This window comes from Hetaerina americana, unplaced genomic scaffold (assembly GCF_022747635.1).
Source record: "Hetaerina americana unplaced genomic scaffold, ioHetAmer1.1.p SCAF_10, whole genome shotgun sequence".
NCBI classification, from domain to species: domain Eukaryota; kingdom Metazoa; phylum Arthropoda; class Insecta; order Odonata; family Calopterygidae; genus Hetaerina; species Hetaerina americana.
This window is the reverse complement of record NW_027286070.1, coordinates 28,802,216-28,823,681: the sequence shown is the minus strand read 5'-3', so window position 1 is coordinate 28,823,681 and position 21,466 is coordinate 28,802,216. Positions and strand designations below refer to the sequence as shown.

At 37.9% G+C, this 21,466-nt stretch overlaps 1 protein-coding gene across 2 annotated transcripts in view; it reads right to left on the bottom strand.

Moving 5' to 3' along the window:
- LOC139700024 (uncharacterized) overlaps positions 1–21,466 on the bottom strand; it is a 569,652-nt gene that overhangs the window by 401,364 nt on the left and 146,822 nt on the right. The window contains exons 1-2 of one of the 2 annotated variants that reach the window (XM_071598463.1): positions 18,386–18,427; positions 17,357–18,195 (exon numbers count right to left, since the gene is read on the bottom strand). In XM_071598463.1, the coding sequence (XP_071454564.1) occupies positions 17,357–17,465 (109 nt within the window). In that variant the 5' untranslated portion in view covers positions 17,466–18,195; positions 18,386–18,427. Of the gene's footprint in view, positions 1–17,356; positions 18,196–18,385; positions 18,428–21,466 lie in introns of those variants that run through there. The other variant, XM_071598462.1, reaches the window with a different exon arrangement.

The following is a 21,466-nucleotide window of genomic DNA, read 5'->3' as shown; positions in this document are numbered from 1 at the left end:
TTCGGTCCCTAGAGGCAACCAAGCACATTTACCGGGGTTTTGCTTTTCTTTTATTTTTGTAGTGATGCCTCCCTTAATACTCCGTCGTCTGGCTATACTTATAGACCATCCGCTGTGAGATATTATGCTCATGCATTTTTGGTATTTATTTGTTTAGGAAGGCCAATCCACATGTATGTAAAACTAAAACTGGAAACCAAAGACTTTCATATTAACTCAAAAACAATAATAAATTATTGACCATGAAAAGAATCTATTTATTTATTTATCTATTTACTTATGTACCCTGCAATCCAACGCTAGGCTGTGCAAATATACACCAGACTAAATTTTACCCGAACATAACACTGCCGAGGTCGGGCAATGTTATTATGATCCCTATCGTTCGTGGGAAAAATGACATCTGAAACCTATATGTTCTACACTTAATCACTCTAATTTTACTAACAAGATCTCTCCTACCGTAGGAAAATTGGGGTAAGAATACATTTTCAACATCACTGCTAAAGAGACTCCCTTCCACTTTATGCAAGAGCTTCAATCTGTAATTTAACCTTCGCTCCGTGAGTGATTCTAGGTATTGGCTAGGTACTCTAATATTTTGGATACACTTCTAAGTTTATCATACCAAAGTTTTACAACACTAGCTTCTCTATGCTGCCTGCGATCCAATTTGGCAATTAATGCAACTTCGTGAGGATCCCATATACTTGGAGCATATTCTAAATGAGGCCTAACGGCGGATAACATTTTTCTTTCACTTTTTCATCACTTTTTCCAAGTAATCTTCTAATAAATTCTAATTTTTGGTTAGCTTGTCCGCTAATTCCCCGTTAGTATTTTACCCAGGAGAGATCGTGAGTCAGGGTAATGCCTAGGTAATCAATTGGGTCTACACATTCCATTTCGGTGTTCCCAATACGGTAGGCGTTCGGGAGGGAATTGTTCTTTTTCCAAAAATTTATCACTACGCTCTGTTTCACGTTTAATTCTAATGGCCAAGAGTCGCACCAGCGTTTTGGTATGAACCAATAGGGTACCTATTACAGGAAAGGAGACCAACATTCTGTTGTGATTTCGGCCTAACATTTTCCTAACCGCCATACGATATTTCGCTGTATTTTTCATATCTTTCATAAAATATGGTAAATCCTAAGTTTTTCAAATATTTTTTTGTCAAATCGTGTATAATATGGAGCGAGTTGAAGAAACGCCGTAATAAATGACAACATATGTTAAGGGGATTTGTGTTTGTATTTATTTACGAAATGAACAAAGTGAGTGAATAATTTTGATGAAAAGTGATCGCTCATAATTACATGCCAACTGATTGAAATGAATGTTAAAGAAAGATTTTCGGACACAAAGCAGATTAAAAAACTGCGCGAAACCGAATGGGAGTTATTTACTTTTTCGGGGTCGGGTTCAATACGTCACTCACATCGATACTCAGCATCGGAAGCCACTCATTCGCACTCATTTTCTAACTGGAGCTAGAGGATGCATTTGAATGCGCAGTAAATATTTTTGCCTAGCATTTTGGCAGTTGAGCAAATCTCTCTGGTTAAACCCCACGGTTACTGTGCGACCAAGCTGATTGGTGTTATTGTCACCAATCAATTGGCTGTTGTCTCATGTGACGAAAACAATGGAGTGAAGGAAGCTGTTTATGATAGTATCGGTTGATTAAGGTAACTAATTAAAAGGCACAAATGCATTAATTCGTTCAGAAAATTGAAAGGTCACATTGCGTATGAAATCGCGAGTAATTCTTGGCTGCCCTTATCTTACCTTAAATTAAAATAAACATGCAATTGTCTACCCCGTCACAATCAATAGACTGAGATGAACAAATGTTCAGGTAACAGCTAATCAATACGTCGTTGTCTGGTCAGTTCAGCAAAAAGTGCATTTGGAAAGAGGTGGACTTAAGTTATAATTATAAAAAAACACTACAGCTCACGCCTGTAATGCTAATGATCATATTTAAGTAAACATTTCGACCCCTATTATCATCAATGCAAAAACTCTTTTGTATACTTGTCCGTTGAAATACGCATTTTGTTCCAAAGCCCAAAACTTATCCTTTCATATGCCTAAATAATTAATATAGAAGAATTTGGTTAAAGTGACGAAATATTTACGTGGGACCAGAAGTAGAAATGTCGACCCTATCGTTAAATATAGGACTAACTATACTATTTCATTTAGCTTTCACGTGAAACTCTTTCAGGAATCGGTTAAAGGTCTAAAATAACAAATCCATTCACGCCAACAAATATAAAAAAGTCTAACCTGAAATTAAAATAAAAACGAACATCAACCAAAAGGAAAATTTCATTCTGCTTTGAATCAACCCCGGCACCTTTAAATGCAACCATCACGTTGATTGCTCCAGGTACCTCTTTCATTACGTCAGCGTAACTCCAGCGAGATAAAGCACCTCGGCTAAACGTAGATTTTCATGGGATTACCGCTAGAAAGAGACCTTAAAACCATTATATGGGTTCCGAAAAATATAGGAAACGAATGAATAATGCGTTTAAAAAAAATGTTTCAGCGGTTTTCGGGAATTCATGGGGGAAGCCATTAACTGCTAAGTTTTTAATGAGATGAGTGAGGCCATTGCCAACTCGTCGACGTGCAGCCTCGCCTGGTTCGGTCTGCATTAATCAATTAGCAAGCGCCTCCACGTTAAGCTCCGGTGCACAAAATACTTAGCAGCCGGCCTGCAAAACTTTGTCCGTCGTTATAGAGAGCAAATTTAGTCTCTGGCCAGAAGTGCAGCAGAATGGAATGCAGCGTCATGGGACCACAGAGCCCATGCCGGGGATGCGCGAACGAATACTAGAATACGGTCAGTAATGTGACAGCCCGGCCGCTAATAGCGTTGAAAGTGCACACGCATAAACACACTCCACGAGCAATCCATTCGCATGCTACGCTAGGATTTTTGATTCTCCCTGCTTAGACCTACGCTGTGTTAAACACATCGATGTAACCACGACGTTATGGTTGCTCTGACAACAGATATCGGTCCGCCAGCGCAAAACGCGCGGTAAACGGAACGATCTAATGTGAAGTATACCTATATTTTGACACGCGCGGTAAAATATCTGGAAGTCAGCTATATCATTGTTGATTGGCAGAAACGTATGTCACGGTGATTGAATTAAGACGTACTGTCATTCTCAAAAGTCTGCATGCAGTGGCCTGCCCTCCGAGAATTGGAAAACGTTGAAAAACGAAAGTATTCACGGATTTGCAGGCATTATAATCTTTCAGAGTTATGTTAAACTATTGTATCTTAAGTTCCTGCCAGCAAAATGAACTTTTTAAATTTTCACCATCTTTCGATGCGTCGGTGATTCCCCTTAGAGATTTGAAAATGTGGGAACGCAAGCACCAGAATGAATAGCAAACCAAAGCAGGTAGAGAATTTCATCTTTCCAGGAATTCTTTCGTACGAATGTTGTTAAAGTACCAGAGGCAAGAAGTATTTCGAAAGGATGGGTTCAAATAACAAGAAGGGATTGAGGACAAGGACCTTCTGTGAGGATGTATTAAAAAGATTAGCTTAAACTTTGGTACAAAGAGCAGAGAGTGTCCGGCGAGTCAATGCCGAGCAAAGGTCTAGGAACAAGGGAATAAGCGTAAATCGTTCGATATTTATTAGGAGAGGTAAAACAAACGGAAACGGATACAAACGAAGTACTAGACATGGGGGTAAGATGGTTGTGATAATTTCAAAGGAGGAACGAAAGGTGGATGCAGTGCATTTTGAGTGGCGATGGAACCTTGAAGACTGTGATGGAAGGAAGAATGTTGGACCAACAAGTATGATGCTGAGAATATGGTTCGGAAAATAGGCATGCTGAGGAGAATCAAATGAGGCAGAAAGAGTTTGGAATTGAAGACAGATTTATTGCAGTGTAGGGTATCGCATTGTGTCGTATTAGATAAGGCTTAGAAATTTGATTGTATTTAGTCAGTGTTTCCAGCCAAATTATGCCTTAACCAGAATGCTAGCATTGATGAGAATAATAATAGTAAGTAAAATACATGAGATCCATTAAATTAGAGATAATACCTGTCCTAGTTAATTTCCTTAACTTTTATCTTGAAACGGTTTTTATTTGATATAATGACGCATATCAATACTTTTTTTTTTGTATTTCAGCGCTCCGAAGGTTTGTTTTTCTCTTCCCACAGTCCACCCAATACACTGCTTTGCGCCTCCCTCTAGATAATCCAGGAGTCGAAGTTGCAGAGTTTATGCAACCACAAACCAAGTCGGAACAGGCGCTCGTGACCTTTCGACTATCAAGCGGTCCAATTATTCAACAGGCTCATCCAGCATGGAAAATCAATCCATCTGCTGTCAAGTCAGGTTCACAAATCCCTGCGTGGAAACGTGCGGTTTGTGCTTTATTAATTCAGGTCTTGCTAATGTAATTTATTCAAGAAATACGCACTCGACGACGTGGCATACATTTTTGACGTACGACATAATGCATGTGAGGATTAGTCGGTGCTATCTGACATTGAGTTTTTAATATTTTCCCCCAGATAAACCGCCAAATTCACTATTTCCTAAGTCAACCCTCAGTTCAGAAACTAAAAAAGAAATATATATGTACCTATGCATATATGTATATATTCATATATATATATGTATGTATATACATAGATATATATGTATATATATATGTATGTAGATACATAGATATATATATATATATATATATATATATATATATATATATATATATATGTATATATGTACATATATATGTGTGTGTGTATATATATATATATATATATATATATATATATATATATAACGCACTTAAAAATACATAATAGTCATCATGAAATAAATTCTCCAAACACGTGAGTAATGAGTTCATGTTTTGTATACATTATTGAGTAGGGTACCTCCTCAAAGTGTGGTACGTATTACACATTCGTTCACTTCATATTTGCTTATAATGACGATTAGTGGGCCGCAGGTGAGGAGTGTGCCTAATAGATGCATGACTTTTCTTGTTTTAATGCAATTCGTTTTTGTGGTGGTTAAGGCCATATTAAACTCGAAATATTAGCAGTCAAATCTCTGGAAACATGCTGTTTCAAAAGAGGAGTACGAAATAAAGTTGCAAAGATGTTCAGCTTGGTTCATGCTACGGCGTTTTATGATAAAAAATAATTGATGATGACTAAAATGATAAATTTTACCCTGCTACTGACCAATACCAAAGCATAAAATGCAACTGCAATTATAAATTTTATCATTGCAAAGGTCTCTATAATAAAAGGTCTCTATAATAAATTATTTGAGACTTTCGATTGTGTTTACTTCTACGTTTTCATTGGTTATACTTGACCTATCATGTTCAAAATTGGGTCATTCACTTGTTTCGCTTCTCTCTTCTTCCTAGTTTTTCCGTCGTAATACCCGGAGGGCAGAAGAGGGGAATTTAATGAAAAATACTACAGCAGCTACGATCAGCTCTCTAAAACGCAATTTTTTCAAGTTTAAGTTACCATGAGCATTTAGATACGGGTGTTTTCTTAAGATTTTGGTTGTACTCGGAGTTCCTTGTCTCACAGAGTTTCAATTGCTTTTTTAAATTTCAGCCTTGTGTCGTCGTATGTTTCTTCTTTTGCAAGAGTGTACCTGAAGAAATGGTTCCTCAGCTCTTGACGTCGCATTACGTGAGTCCCACAAGCAGTTATCCACGTCATATACGATTCCATTCCCCGATGATCTGTCTTCCAATATTTAGTAGTTTATGGAAAAATATTTAGAAGCCTCTATCAGATGAACGAAAATCGAGCACATTATATTGTATTTATTTAATCTTTAATTAATAAATTTGCTAGCGCAGTTACTTGGCCGTTGAGTTCAGTGAATATTCCACATGCGAAATAGCATGGAAACGCGTAATTTTCCAGAATGTGATGGTTTTCCATCTTAGACGAGGTAAAGAAATGGACATGAACGTCCGAGAAAATTCTTATAGCTCGGAAGGCAAAATTTCAAGCACCTTTAAGGGCAAAATTACTAGCCGAAAATTTTGGTTTCCATTTTTATTCCCGTCAAAATCGATTGAAATGTAACAGACTCGGATAAAATATGCTGTGACGAATGCTTTCCGTCCGCAATTCACGGATAGGGAATTATAGAGCGGCTTATTTGAGAATAAAACCTGCAATATATTCATATTAAGATTCCTGTATTTCGGTCTCCGTCGGGATTTCGTCCTTGAAGAATTTCACATTTCAAAGGTTTTATTATAGATATGGTTTTGATGTTATAGTATTTTATTTTAGACATGGGTATATTTTGAAGCATATGCCCAGTAACGAAGAAAGGTACAATTTGCCCATTTAAATTCCTTTAACATATTCAGTCAGTCGTGTTCTGCAGTTTATTATTGCCGTTTACTGTGAAAAATTTTAAATTACACTCGTGACTTTAGTTGCTGTAATTTACAATACTTTGTGCTTATCTTGGAGGGGCGTAGTTGCAGTGAAAATAAAATTGTTCACTACCCAACCATATCACGGTAGCACCCCCGCCATCCTTCATGCGACGGCAGGCGAGCGAGCACTTAGTCATCCAACCCTTTCGGGTACACACACTACGCAAAGAGACCGAACGATCCTTCTGCCGGCGACGACAAATTGAGCCCCGCGCGAGTGCGAGCTATCCCATCATCCACTTGCGCAGTGCATTTTCGTGTGGCTGCGAAGCGGCGGGAGGTAGTAGGCGGGGGGGGGGAATGGGTGAGTTCAGGCAGGGAAAGGATGGGAGGCGGTGAGATGCAGCAGCAACGAAGGCGGCAATTCCGTGAAGGGCTGAATGGGGGATGATGTATGTATGTATGTCGGCGAACGGGTTACCGGGAAAAGGAGTGAACGCACTAGTGATTGTGTGCGTGCGTGGATGCGCGTGTGTAGAATGGGTCAAAAAGATGAATGACGCCCACAAACGAGCGCGGTGAAGGCTTTGGAAGGGTCTAAAGGTTTTAGCGGCGGGGGACTCTGCTGGGTGACGTGGGAGAGCGAAGGTGCGTTGTAGAAAGGGTTGAATGGTCGAACGGGAGCGGGGGAGGAAGAGTGGGATCCAAGCGGGAAGAGGAGGCGGGGTGGCAGTGAAGGTGACGGGGGCCCTTGTGCGCATTTGTGGAGTCAACACTGAACCTTTCCCGCTCTCCCCTCGCCTCTCTCTCTCACTCTGCGAATACACTTGACGAAGGGTTAAAACGGTTTGAATTCTCTCCACCTCTCTCCTTACTCTCTCTATGCCAGTTCGTGCGACCTTACCTCAGATCCTTCCATCGTTTAATCCTGCAAAAAAACCAGCAGTAAACCAGTTTACTAGCTAGCCTCCTTTCCGGTCGTGTGAAATGTCGGTTCGCCGTTGGAGTGTCAGAGGGTCGCTTATGTGTGAAGCGTGCGCGGCCGGCGATTCCAGTAGTCGGAGTGGTCGGAGGCGGTCACCGAGAAAAACAAAAAAAGTCAACCTTCCTTTAATTTAATTGCTCTATGCATTTTTAAATATAGTATCCCATTATCTAAATTGGGAGAGGTGGCCTATACATCTTCGTAGACATAACGGAAGGGTGTTGAAAAGAATTAGGATTTGAAAAGACTATTCTGCGTAACGTTAGGTGTCAGGTTGAGTCTTGGTAGGCGTGGCTTGTAAGTATAGCGGTAGTTAGTCTGTATGTCTATCAAAAGTCTAACTTATACAGTAGATTTCCGTAATAATAATAAACCTAAGTGATATGTATATCACTCTCCTGGGTCAGAAGTCATGAACCTAATTCCCGCGGGTCTGGCCTGAATAAACAAGTTTAAATTCTGCAGAAATTATCTGGTTAAGTCACTCTGGTAGACTAAAATGCCAGCAGATTGTGGAAAAATTTTTTAATCTAAATGAATTGCTCTTTATTGCGAAAGAGATTACATGAATGGTTATATAATACTTTTAAACTTTCGTGAATGTGCCGAAATGTAATCTGTTTTGTGGAGGTAGGTATGCTTGGGATGTTGAAAAAAAACCGATAGTCCTCTTTTATAATTTTTTAAGCCTATGGCCGTAAAAATTTCGACCTCAGTGCTATAAGCGGAAAATTTCACCATCCATACGTAGTAAAAACTCGTGACTTTTGAACCGTCATGAGCGGAATGTATTCTTTAGTAACGGATGGATTTGTCTAAAAAATAATTGCTGAAAAGTTTTTCACACGGCTCATAAATACAGGGAAAAATTATTTTTTCAAAAGGGGCAACAATAAGAAAAATGTGTTTGGACATGAGTGATATGAGTTATTTTTACAAATCCGCTTCTCCGAAATAGTATATCTCCGACACTATCCCGATCTCTCAGAATGAGTAATGCGGATGATCAGAACGTAGTTTTGCAATCGTAGAAAAATATAATGAAACCAAGTCAACTAAAATTTACGGTGCCAACTTTGTTCACTACGACGTTGATACTTTCGCCCCCACATGACTGAAAACCACCAGCATTAAGAAAATAATTATTTGACCATTAAAATTTGTTCTATAAATATTTTATGCCTTATTTAATTTGCAGACAGATAAATGAATACATTATTTAAAATTTTCAGAGAGAAAGTTTCGTTATCGGAAGGTGTTATGAAGTGTGACGCTTTCAAAACTCTGCGTGCTTTGGAATAAATTTTGACTGGTCTGGATAATAGTCAGAGGTATAAACGGTATGTATTTATAAAATATTTATTAATTAATCACTTAATAGCAAAATGAAGTTTTCAGAATGGAAATAATGCAGGTAACCTACAGCGGCAAACCCTTGCGGCGACACTCGTAAATGAAATATTGTTATTTAATAACTAGTGGTTGTAGGGCTTGAACATTGAACTTCATCATTTTTATTTTTGATAAATATTTCAAAATACGATTTTCATCTGAGATTATTTTTTAATATCATATGACGTGAAAATGAATGCATTTAATAGATATACCTTATAGAGGTTAGATGAACATGGTTTCAATAGACTTAATGTGTAATTATTTTGTTCTTTATCATAGGTTTACTATAGGATCTTTGTTATTCAAAATGTTCACGCATATTAAATTTTTAAGCACACAGTTTCTATTTTGTAAAATCACTTTGATGAACGTCAGTCTAGGTATTTCCTTTGATTTTTTAAGTTTTGACTTCATCAAAGCATGTAGCTCTACCACCACAACAACATCTCGTTTTTATGAGCTAATAAAGGATTCAAAAGAAAGATAAATGAATAATATTTTTAGGATTATTTGCATTTATTAGGGCTTTTTGCAAGATTAACCATAAAAGAAAAGCATGAAAGGCAAAATAAATATGAAGAGCGAAATAGTATTTTGGATGTACACACATATTTACGTATATACTCGTGTGTATATATATATATATATATATATATATATATATATATATATATATATATATATATATATATATATATATCTGTTACTATTCCGCTTGGTTATCGCCCAATGGAGCTTTTCCTTTTTGCGAGGAATAACGAAGAAAATAGGGAAGGGTAAATTGATAATAATCGGCGCGTGGGAAGGAGTGCCTCGGTGCTTGTTGCATTAACGATATCCCGCAGAATACCCCAGCGAAAGGAGCGAAGGCAGCTCCACCAGCGACAAAATAATTTTCCTTTTGGGAGTGGAGGAGAGAGCTAAAACCTTAAGTACAGACGCCAGCACATGCGCATGTAAACATTTATGAGGGGAATTTCAGAGGCACTATCCCATCTCCCTCTCCTCGTTCTTCTCCCCACTTTATTTCCACCAGTTACTGAGGAAAATAAAGAAAAAAAGATCTTGGGAGATCTTGCTTCAGAACAGACAAAAACTCGATAAGAGTGAAGGCAATGCGAACGCTCACTCAAATGAGTGACCGCGTGTGAAAATGTGGAAATACCCAGTAAAGTTGTGCCATCACAATCTAAATTTGATGCGTGAGCTTTAAATATGGTGCATTTTTGATCAATCTCGATCTTAAAATTAACAATCTAAGTGAGAAGAACAACGGAAAAGCGACAAAACTCGACGTTAGTAGAACGTCAGGTTTTTTTAAATACTGTCAATACCGTGTATTAATGAAATTTGGTATTCAAGAAAAGTTTAACCGCCCGAAGTTCTCCTGTTCTAGTCATGTGGGCCGTACCTATGAAATAGATCGAAGAAAGAGGCATTGAGATGAGCCATTTACTGAGAAATACAAAGCTTGAGAATTGAGAATACAAAGCACTTTTGCGGTGAAAAATATTAAAAGTGCGTTTGCCTGTAACTTCGTGGGGTGAGGTGAAAGTGCTCTGACTAGGTTTCGATTCAATACAAGGTAAAGAGATAACGTTTTTCATTGCCATTGAATAAAATATAGTTTTAAATAATAGTGAAAAGAATAAGCAAATCCATTATGTATCATTTATTTTTTTTGGAAATCAATCATATTTTGCTCGTAAATATGATGAACGAGAGATGTCCTATTTATTAATTTTGCTATTCTACCGTTCACAGAAGTGATTTGGCTTCGTTGAAATCTTACACCTATGAACAGAATATTATGTGATGCATAAAAGAATGCTCATATCCGAGGATTACTATCTGCGATATCTCCGAAATGGAGTGAAGGAATTGGATAATTCATATATGCGGATGGGATAAATGAATCCAATGGTCAAAATTCTCTCGGAAAGAACTAAAATTTCCACTTAATTACTGAAACCAATCGTTTTTGCGCATCTTCGATTGATGAGCAGTAAACAGGCTGTATTTTATACACTATTAAATAAAACTTAAAGAAATGTCTTCTGAGTACTAAATCTCGTGACAAATTTTGAAATATAGATTATAAATTAGCAAGAATACGTCAAATTACTCCTATAGTACGCTTATAGGTTGGAAATTTTCAAAGGTCGGTTCAAGTATCTTCCTAACAAGAAGATGTTTGGTGAACGAGTGCAAACTGACTAGTGATATGGAGGATGTAAATACGTTGGGAGTGGATATGAAGTTAATATATATGAGAATAGGTTTTGAGAGGCAAGCAAATTACGAGAGGGGGAAAGGGAAAGCGAACCTCTTCACCCTTTTTTTATTTCCAATCAAATCTTTATCATATTTGTTCTTTATTCCCTTCACCTTCATTGAGTGACTGGATGGGTCGAGGAGGGGTATAGGCGGTGGATCCATGAATAAAAATAAAACGCAGTGAAGCGCGAGGGAACGGGAGAAGAGAGCGGTAGGGAAAGAGTTACAAGCATACCGGGAGTGTGAGAGAAGGCGAGGAGGGGGAAGGAAAATTATCCTGTGGCTCCCAATGGCCGACTGCTGCGGTCGGGTGAATTAAGGGACCGAGAAGTGGGGCGGAGTGTATTCTTTAGTGAGAGAGGGAGGGTAGGTAGAGAGAAGGATCAAGGCGGAGGATGGGATGGGAAAGAACAGCCCGGAAGGTAGGGGAAAGGTGGAATTGGAGGCGGGGGTCGGAGGGATGGGGGCTTGAGATGGGCAAAGGGTTTTGGGTCCTCGTAGAAGGGATCAATTTACGCGGCATCGCGGCAATCGGGGTGGTAGTTGCGGGGGGGGGGGAGGAAAGGTGGAGATGTATGGGTGGGTCGCGTGTGGGGGCGTATGGGGGTGAGGGAAGGAGGTGGAGGAGAAGGCAGTAGCTGGGGATATAGGCGATGGTTTGGTGGAGGAGGCCGGAATACATCGGGATTGGTGACTGGGAGAGAACGGAATGGGTTGTGTAGCTGTGGATAGGAGGAGGTCAGGAAGGCTTAGTCCTAGTTAGAACCAAAGTGGATTTACCAGCGAAGAAATAGCTAACATGGCTTAAAGAGAAATTATGATAAAAATAATCTGACGTTAATTTTCAAGGAAAGCAGAAACAAAATGGTATGATAGCATGGAATCGGTTACATCCTAATCCCTCGTTACCTCATCCACAGATTTTATTATCCAAATATTTGAATAAGTACAAAATAAACGGTCAAAAAGACGAGAAATAATATGTTATATAACTGCAAGGTTGGACTACATTAGGATTCTTTGGATCAATTAAAATCGCATTAGGTGGGCGAAAACATTTTCTTGACGATTACGCATACAAATTACGAGAAGTTTCAAAAGAAGGCTTAAAGGGCATAATAGGATCTATTATTCATCTAAATGCCTCATTTACGACTACCAAAACGCTATTTTGGACGTAAACAGGTCTAATATTAATCCGAAAGAGTCATTTATGGCTTGAATGAGTAAAGAAGCCAGAGCACATTCCAATGCCGTCACCCTTCGCGAAGCTTATGCCAAAGTTCAATTCAATAGTAACTCATCAAATATGAAATTCATGAAGCCCAGTTTACTATTTAAAACATGTAAATATTCATTATTGTTTCTAGTAGCAATTAAAGGGAACATTAAAATAAAGTCATCTTAAGCATATTTTTGTAACTGAACTCAGAATTATACGCATATTTCTATACATATAACTGTATAAATACATAAACATGTATTTACATGTATTTAAATGTATTCATGGATGTATATATATATGTATATATATATACATATATATATATATACATATATATATATACATATATTTACATAGAAATATATATAAGGAAAAGGGATAGGAACACGCATAAAGGACGAACACAGGAGAACCTATCCCTTTTCCTTATATATATATTTCTATGTAAATGAGTATTTGTTCGCTGTTTGGCGGGATTTCGTGTTTGAATGTGTACATATATATATGTGTGTGTGTGTGTATATATATATATGTGTGTGTGTGTGTGTGTATATATATATGTATATATATGTGTGTGTATATATATGTATATATATGTATATGTGTGTGTGTGTATATATGTATATATATATATATATATATATATATATATATTTACACACACAAACACGTTAAGAGCCGCGACCATTAATTGCCATGCTAACAAAAAGAATTTCCTTACTTCTGTATCACCAGGATATTAAATGCTGCGCACGAATTTTTATTTACTTAATTTTTTAAAAACGGCGATTAAATAACCTATGATTAAAAATACTACAAAATATTAAATAATATTTCATGCATTAAAATTTATTACCTATTTAAATTTATCCTTCCCAATAAATCATCGTGCTGTGATTAGCCTCAATAATCTTTGACTGTCATTAAAGTATTCAACGGAGGTTATAAATTAACTCTATTCCGGGGCATAATCGATCCCGTTAAACATTGCGAAACCTTCATTGCATTGGTAAATTTCAATATGTTTGGTTTAACACTTTTTCGTTCCGGTGATGGAAATAATTTATGGTCCATCACCAGGGTTTAAAAAAACTAAAATCACGTAGAAGGGGAGAGAAATAACAAAGTATTGTGGAAATTATTTCCATGTCTATATAATATTTCTTTTATTAAAATAAACCCATATTTTGTTTAAATAACCTTTAAATTCAATATTTATTTGTAGAAACTGCTCCATTTTGGCGGAACGCCTCGTACTGAAGAAGGTGGGTGTTACCACCGAAACATTTAAGTGTTTAATGAGTGTGTTTTTGTTAACCAATTAGTTTTACTCTTTATATTTTCCACCATAGAAATAAATAATTCAAGATGATTAGAAAAATTGGAAACCACTCCTATATATGTATGTTTTTATTCCTGATTGTAAAACCAGGATTAAATTAAGTAATCGGGCTTATGTGACCGCTTTATAAATGTTTTCTCCATTTTAATTTAACATGATTTTAAAACTGCTCATGCTGTAATTTTATAGTTGAAGGATTGCAAATTCTGAATGGGAATAGATATATCAGAAAAATGCTGCTTGTGAATGAAAAACTACCAATGTGGAAGATTATGGGGGAATTTTTTAGGTAAATCATCCTGTGATCACATTTTTCTTATGTTTTATTTACTTCCTTTCATATTATTCAGTTAAAGATAAGTTAAAATTTTGAAATGAATTGTAGCTTTATGCGGCGAAGAAAATTAGCGTGGAGACAAAGAGTTAAACGCAATTTGGAGGTTTTAAAGAAGTAACTGTGGAGAAGAAATAAAACGGTAAAATGAACCAGAGGAAAAGGAGCTACCGAGCATCAGTTTATTTATTTAGCGTCTTTATTGGGCGAGATTGAGACTAAACATACATTGACGTTCTTGAAATTACAAATACCCATGCCCTTGGCGAAGGATAATATTCCCAGGCGGCACTCGAACTCGCGATCTTTTCATTGGAAGGTGAGAACATTAATCCACCGCCACCGGGTTACGCAACGATAGGGCATAGAAGAAGGAAACATTGTTTGGATGCGGGAAACGATGCGGGAAAGATTGATGCCGGGACTTTGGCGAAATTTTGAAGATTATGGCCGAGTGGAGAATTTTGGGCAGATGAATTAGGGAGTGGCAAAGAATGGGCATGGTGAACGGAATAAAAGAAGGTGGAAAGTATTCGTTATTGAATACACTTTGCTGTGGTGTACGGGGTTAATTGCCTCCTATAGTTGAATCTTAAAAGAATAGTCAACTTATTAAACCAAAACCTAACTTCAGTGTTCCATTACCATTAATAATATTCTTCTTCGAATTAATGTAACTTTAATTTTTTCCTCGTTTATATTCTTCCTTTTTCACCCCAGCCCCCCTTAATATACTTATAAATGGACTTTTTGCATGCCGTCATTGGCATTATAAATACGGTTGAATGGGAAATAATTCATAAGTGTATATTTTAATCTGCACTTATGGGTCGAGATGACGGGATCAATTATAAAATAGGATAATTCTAAATTCGACAGTTGGGATGGTCATAAAAGAGTGGATGGTGTGATTAAAATATGCCCGATTCGCTTCTTGGTCAAGCGAAAATATTTGGCTGGGACATTCGCTTTAATACGAGTCCTTTGGTTGTTCATTAGCATTAGCAACCGATGCCTTTCCCTCCCCCGGCATTGGTCGAAAGTTACGAGACCGTGGCCGAATCCCGCTTCGTTCTTTTTCGGAGAATTCACATTGTTTCCGATCTCTGCCCTCGATTTTCTCTCTTTTTTTAATTACAACTTCAGGAATTTTTGTTCCCAAATTACCTTTCAGTCGCTTCAATAGACACGCTAAATCATTTCGTAACTGATTTTTTTTGGTCCATGAAGACGAAGTAACTTTGCCAGACCCAACAGTTAAATACCATATTTCACGATTAATCTATAGAGGAATTACGTAAAGCTACTCGAGTAGGACTCTTTGGGATAATTTCTCTCAATAATTCGTTTTAATCCTCGTCCCAGAGAAATCGAATTAATTTATTAGTGACATCAATCATGCGGAATCCCTGAAATTGCATGAATTGACCGTGGAAGTAACGATTACTTGGCGCATACTAAAAGAATTTTCGGAAGAAAGCATTTTTAGTAACAACAAATAATTACCAAAAATAATCAAAATTACAAAACTTAAATGGTCCTTATAAGATTGTTAAAACATGAGGCTCCGAAAAAAAGGAAAAATAAATAAGGAAATGCCAGTAATGATAATGTAGCGTTAGTATGGACTCTACATGGAAAGGAAGATACGAAAATTAATTGGGCATAATTTGTGTAACATTGATTAAATAACGAAAATGCTAGAGGAGGAGGCAGAGTTTAATTTCGACCCAGTAAGGTCGTTAATTAATTAGGAGAGTAAAAACGCAAATGACCTCAATTCCGAATGCTGTTTGAAAGGGAAGATATAGGCATAGAAGAGGGTTACTGAAGAGACTGCAAAAGCCAATTATGGAACGTATACATTTTGTAGATTGATAGAGGCGATCGAATATTTGTTTTAACTTTTGTATCGTTCAAGTCAAATACGATTCTAGAGAGGAAACATTTTTCACAAAAGTTGAACGACATATAGAGAGCATGCTCCGAAGAAGGAAACGTTTACACATACTCGTATATACCGTAATGATAGCGTTGTAATGGAAAAGAGATATGATACCGAGATATATGGACTCTTGGCATAGTTAAGAGTTAGTTTGCGTATTTCTGTGTCTGTGTCTCAAAAAAACTCGGCATTAAAAGTTGATACTGTTAGGAGTGATATTCAAGTTAATCAATAGCAATACAGATATTTCAAATCATATTTCAAATTAACTGATCTATTTATTCCAATAAAAATTAACTTTTCATTGCTCAAATTGATGAATGGACCCATTGATTATTTAAAAATTCCTGCGTGTAAACTTCGTGCGTTTATAATTGGAATTATGAATTCGAAAATCACCAAAGGTGACATTTGGCCGTTGTTTTTTAAAAACATTTTTAAGTATAGAGTAATATTTTTAGGGTCATTTAACGCTCAAAATGCGCAAATCATGAGCCGGGGTTCCGTTGTAGTGCTTGGAATCATAACAAAAATTTACAGCAAACTATCAAATCTTACCGGTGATCATGGTCAAATGATATTACGTCAGTGATCATTATTGACTAAATATTATCGAATAATCTCCCGCACGGCACGGTAATATACAACATATGAATCAAAATCCATTGAATAATATTTTTTATATAAATGAAACAGTTTCTGTTTTCACTTGGTGGAAATTCTTCATATTGAAATTAAATTTAAAATACTTCGCCTTTCCACATAAAAAAACCTGAGACCTGATTATGTTATACCATAACGAAATCTAGGTCGTAATAAAAGTTTTTTTATGTGGAAAGGCGAAGTATTTTAAATTTAATTTCAATTTTATATATATGTAAAGTAAACTCACTCCAATACTGCCTTTCTATTAAGAACAAAAATATTATTTTTTTCATACCATGAGAACTTACATTCTGCAGGAACAAAAATTGACAAAAGTTATCGGGGTTTACTTGTATGGCATTGGGAGCCAAATGGGAAGAATAATTTTCATTGCAATCGGTTAATTCAACTAAGACTGGTATCCGAGTGTTTCAATTCCCATAATGTCGATTGACTTTGCTTTGAATTCATACCCATTGTATATTTTAGGTTTATTTATGCAAATTCTTAATAATATATGTATATTCTTAAAAAGCAATTATTTCTCCACAAACATTTAGTGCACAATTGAAATGATGATAATTTTACTAAAATGGAATCGGAATTTTCTCAAGTGCATTCATATTTTTGTGTGATTTTTTTACTTAATGGCTATTTTTTTATTCGCTTATTCTGGAGTAAATAATAATAGGAGAATTTGAGGCAATAGCAGAATTGAAACAAAAAGCAGTACGCCATTAAAAAGTGATAATCAATAAATTAAACGAGTATGGTACTTACTGTTTCCATCGACATAGATGTGTGTCCATGCAACTTGAGCTCTCCCGACCTGGGAGAAAAGAAGCACCAGCGAAACGGCGAGCAACCACATTTCTTTTCCTGACGCCATATTCCAAAATGTGCAATTCTTCAGAGTAGCACAGCTAGATTAAAATATAGGTGTTATATATTTCCTCTGCACAATACTTATTTAAACATTTAAAAACAAAACAATGCACATGGGATTAGCTCCCATCCAAAACGGCACATTCTTCCAGTTTCGGTGATGAACGCAAACGCAATACATCCAACCATTTCTTCCTTCAAATTTTTCTCGTCCATGGAAAATGACGTCATATTCATTGAGTTAAATATTTTTTTGAGATGAAGTCCTGTTGTTTTCTCATATTTTCTATTCACCTTATTTCAAAAACCTAGAGTTCAACCAGTGGAGATGCGGGCGAACAATCTTTTAGCTTGTTCCTCACATTATTTTACACTCACTTCGCCAATCCGTTAATCGAGCAATCAGAAGTTTTCACCAGTCACACTTTTTTTTTTTGAACTTTCACTAATCACAGCGGTGTTGGACAGTCACTAGGGACGAACCTGAACGTAAAGGGTCAATCGTAGATGACAAGAGGTAACGTGGACGACCTTCCCTTGCACTCTCACCGACGATCCAACAGAAGCCTCACCCTCTCCTGTAGCCTCCGTGATTGGATCCCGTCTTAAAAGATGAGCATGGCAGTGCACACATTTGCATTAGGCTTTGGCTCGGTGATGAAGGATAACTCGCGGAGTCCTCCCACTCTTTCTCCTTCCTCCTCCGGCACCGTGGATGACGACAGCACTTCGAACTGCGGAGGAAAGAAGAAACCAGAGTCGTGAACTCTAATGGATCTAGTTTGCGGCCGTGTTTCTGGCGTTATACGGGTGATGGGTGCGTGGTGAGGGGAGAGGGAGGAAGAGTCAATCCCTGAGGAGGTCGGCTGTTAGGTTCTTTTTATACCCATGTACATACGGCGAACTCTAATCGGGTGTACCTACGGGTCGACTTTTTCTCCATTCGGAGTGACTCGTGTTTTCTACAGCCGCGTCCCTTTCAGCGTGTTGCAAAGGCCGACTGATGTCGCGTGCGAGCGTGGATGAGTATGTGTGTGTGTGGGTTCGCCTGTGCTTTCGCAGTATGCTTTCGTGTTTCTCTGAACGTCTGGGTTGGAGGAGGAGAGGAAGGGGAGGGGGAATTTTGCCATTGGCTCAACTTGGTTTGCGGGCTGGTACGTCACCACTCCCTCTCTCCTCAATTGAAGATCAAGTTGCGAGAGGACAGACTTGACTGTAGGGGGGGCAGGCGTGCGTTAGTGGGGAGTAAAGCGGAGGAAGTTCCGAGTTGTAGAGGAAATGAGAGCAGGGGGAAGGGGACTTTGCAAGGAGGATAAAGCAAAAAAAAATGCGGCTCGGGGGAAATTTGCTCGAAGCAAACAAGCCTAAGGAGAGTAGGGTACGGAATTAATTCTTGGTGCACGCCAGTGCAAAGCCTCATCAAATTATCACTCGTGCCTGGAAAGACGCGACTCGTTTTTCAGCGCTAAAGCTCCGATTTTTAACTTCGGGGAATATTATATGAATTGAAAAAAATTAAATTTCATCTTTGGTGATAACAGCTAAATTGCAGCCGTTAGAATATAATTCTCGTAAGTTGAGCGCAGAAAGATCTAGATAAAATAAATCAAATTACATTCACAATTAGTAAAATATTATTCATGTTTAATGGTAGTTTAGCCCTTAATATATATTTATTAGTGGTTATAGCTGGACATATATAAAATGCTACCACACATCAAAGCCTCAACAAATAAGGAATAACATGAACACCCAACATGAACATAAAATGTTTTTCAATTCCTCATACCGTTGCTTCCCTCTAGCCCGCCATATTTTCATCAATGCCCCACCAAAGTTTCTATTTCTTCAATGTCTCGCCTGTCTAACAGTTTCTCTTCTATTATAGACTTCAGACTTTCATCTCCAATCAGAATTATTTATATCACATTTAATATTCTCTTTCAAGGTTCTCATAATAACCATTTCTCCTTCCCTATTAAGGTTAATACTCCATTTGTTCCCCTTTCCGTTCTTTTTGGTATTCAATTTCATATAGTCATAGAAAAATGATAAGCGCTTGAGGATTATTGGAAAACTTGAGATTAATACCGCCAGGGATTTGAGGATTACAAGAAGAACTTACTCTCCTGGCTAAAGAAAGGTTTAATAGACCAATCATGTTATCTGTATAATACCTCTTAATATTTAATTACATTGGCGTGTGAGGCGATTGTAAATATTGATGATATAGCTCCCAAGACACACAAAATGAGACTTTTTTGTTCCTTTGCAAATATTTATGCCCAGGCATTTATATTATCTACTGATTTTTTCATTTAATTCATTTCATTAATTCATTTAATATATATATATACACATATACACTGACCGGAGGGTCCCGGGTTCGATTTCCGGGCAAGGCACTCGGGGCACCTGCAGCTCCACCAAGCTATGTGATTTTTCGGGTACCAGATCTTTCTGGGAAACCATAACCGGCAAAGGGAAAGGAACTGGCCCCCCTACCTTGATGTGTGCATTTCACACGCCGTCGGGCTTAGTACAGGGTGAACTCTACCACTACCAAACCGACCTTCCGGTTGACTACTGTGTTTATGGTTTATATATATACATATATACAATGCCCATGACATTGTAAACCTTTCAAACACCAGCCTTTCAGACAATGAAATATCCGTTCTTAGCAAAGGCCTATCCTTCTCCCCTACACCAAAAATAAACCACATAAACATACTCACTGATATCATCCTCAATTTCTGCCGAAACCTTCGATGGCGCGCCTTCTGGAAATCACAAAGTAAACCTTTCAGTAACCTAAAAACCAATCCCGCACTTGACAAATTCCGCCCGGCTTCAACTCATGAGCCAAAACCCCTTCCTAGTAACCATCCTGTCGAAATTTTTATACGTCTCCTCATCGAAAAAGTTTCCAATCAATCCTTCAGAAAACATCTCAGACCGAAAAATAACCTCTCCATGAACGAACGTCATGCCCTAAAAACCCTACAGTCCAATCCTAACATCGTTGTTACCTCCGCCGACAAAGGCTCCTCTGTTGTAATTCTAAACACCAAAGATTATATTTCCAAAGCCCTCGCTCACCTGAATGATACATCCACCTATACCACTCTAACCAAAAACCCAACACAAACTTTCCAAACCGAAATTCGGTCTTTTCTCCTCCACTCCGGACCAGAAGAAGGCCTCACCTCCCAAGACATATCCCTACTTTCACCCCCAAACCCCAGAACACCCCAGTTTTATCTCCTCCCAAAAATACACAAACCCAACATCCCCTGTCGTCCTATAGTTTCCAGTTACAATTCTCCCACCGAAAGAATCTCCGCATTCCTTGACCACCACCTACAACCACTTGTACTCTCCTTGCCCTCCTTCACGAAAGACACGTACCACTTCCTCGACCGTCTAAATTCCGTCTCTATTCCCTCCACACCCAACCTACTTATGGCCACCATCGACGTTACCTCACTCTACACTTCTATTCCCCATGCAGAAGGTTTATCCTCCCTCCGGCATTATCTTTCTCTGCGCCCCCTACCCCAGCGCCCCTCAACGGAATTTCTCCTCAATCTTGCCACTTTCGTCCTTACAAAAAATGCATTCACTTTCCAAAATTGTTTTTACCTACAGACAAAAGGCACAGCGATGGGAACGAGGATGGCACCATCATACGCCAATCTCTTCATGGGCCATCTCGAAGAGACCTTCCTGTCACAGCAACCCCTTCAACCTCTTTTCTGGGTCCGCTACATAGACGATATTTTTATTCTCTGGACACATGGCTCTGACTCTCTCAACAACTTCTTATCCGCCTTAAATTCATCTTTCACGGTTAAATTCACCTCTTCCATTTCAGACTCCACTATCACCTTTCTTGACACAGACATCTCACTTCAAAACAACAAATTCACTACTTCAGTACACATCAAAGCCACTAACCATCAGCAATACCTTCACCACACTAGCTGTCATCCTCAACACACA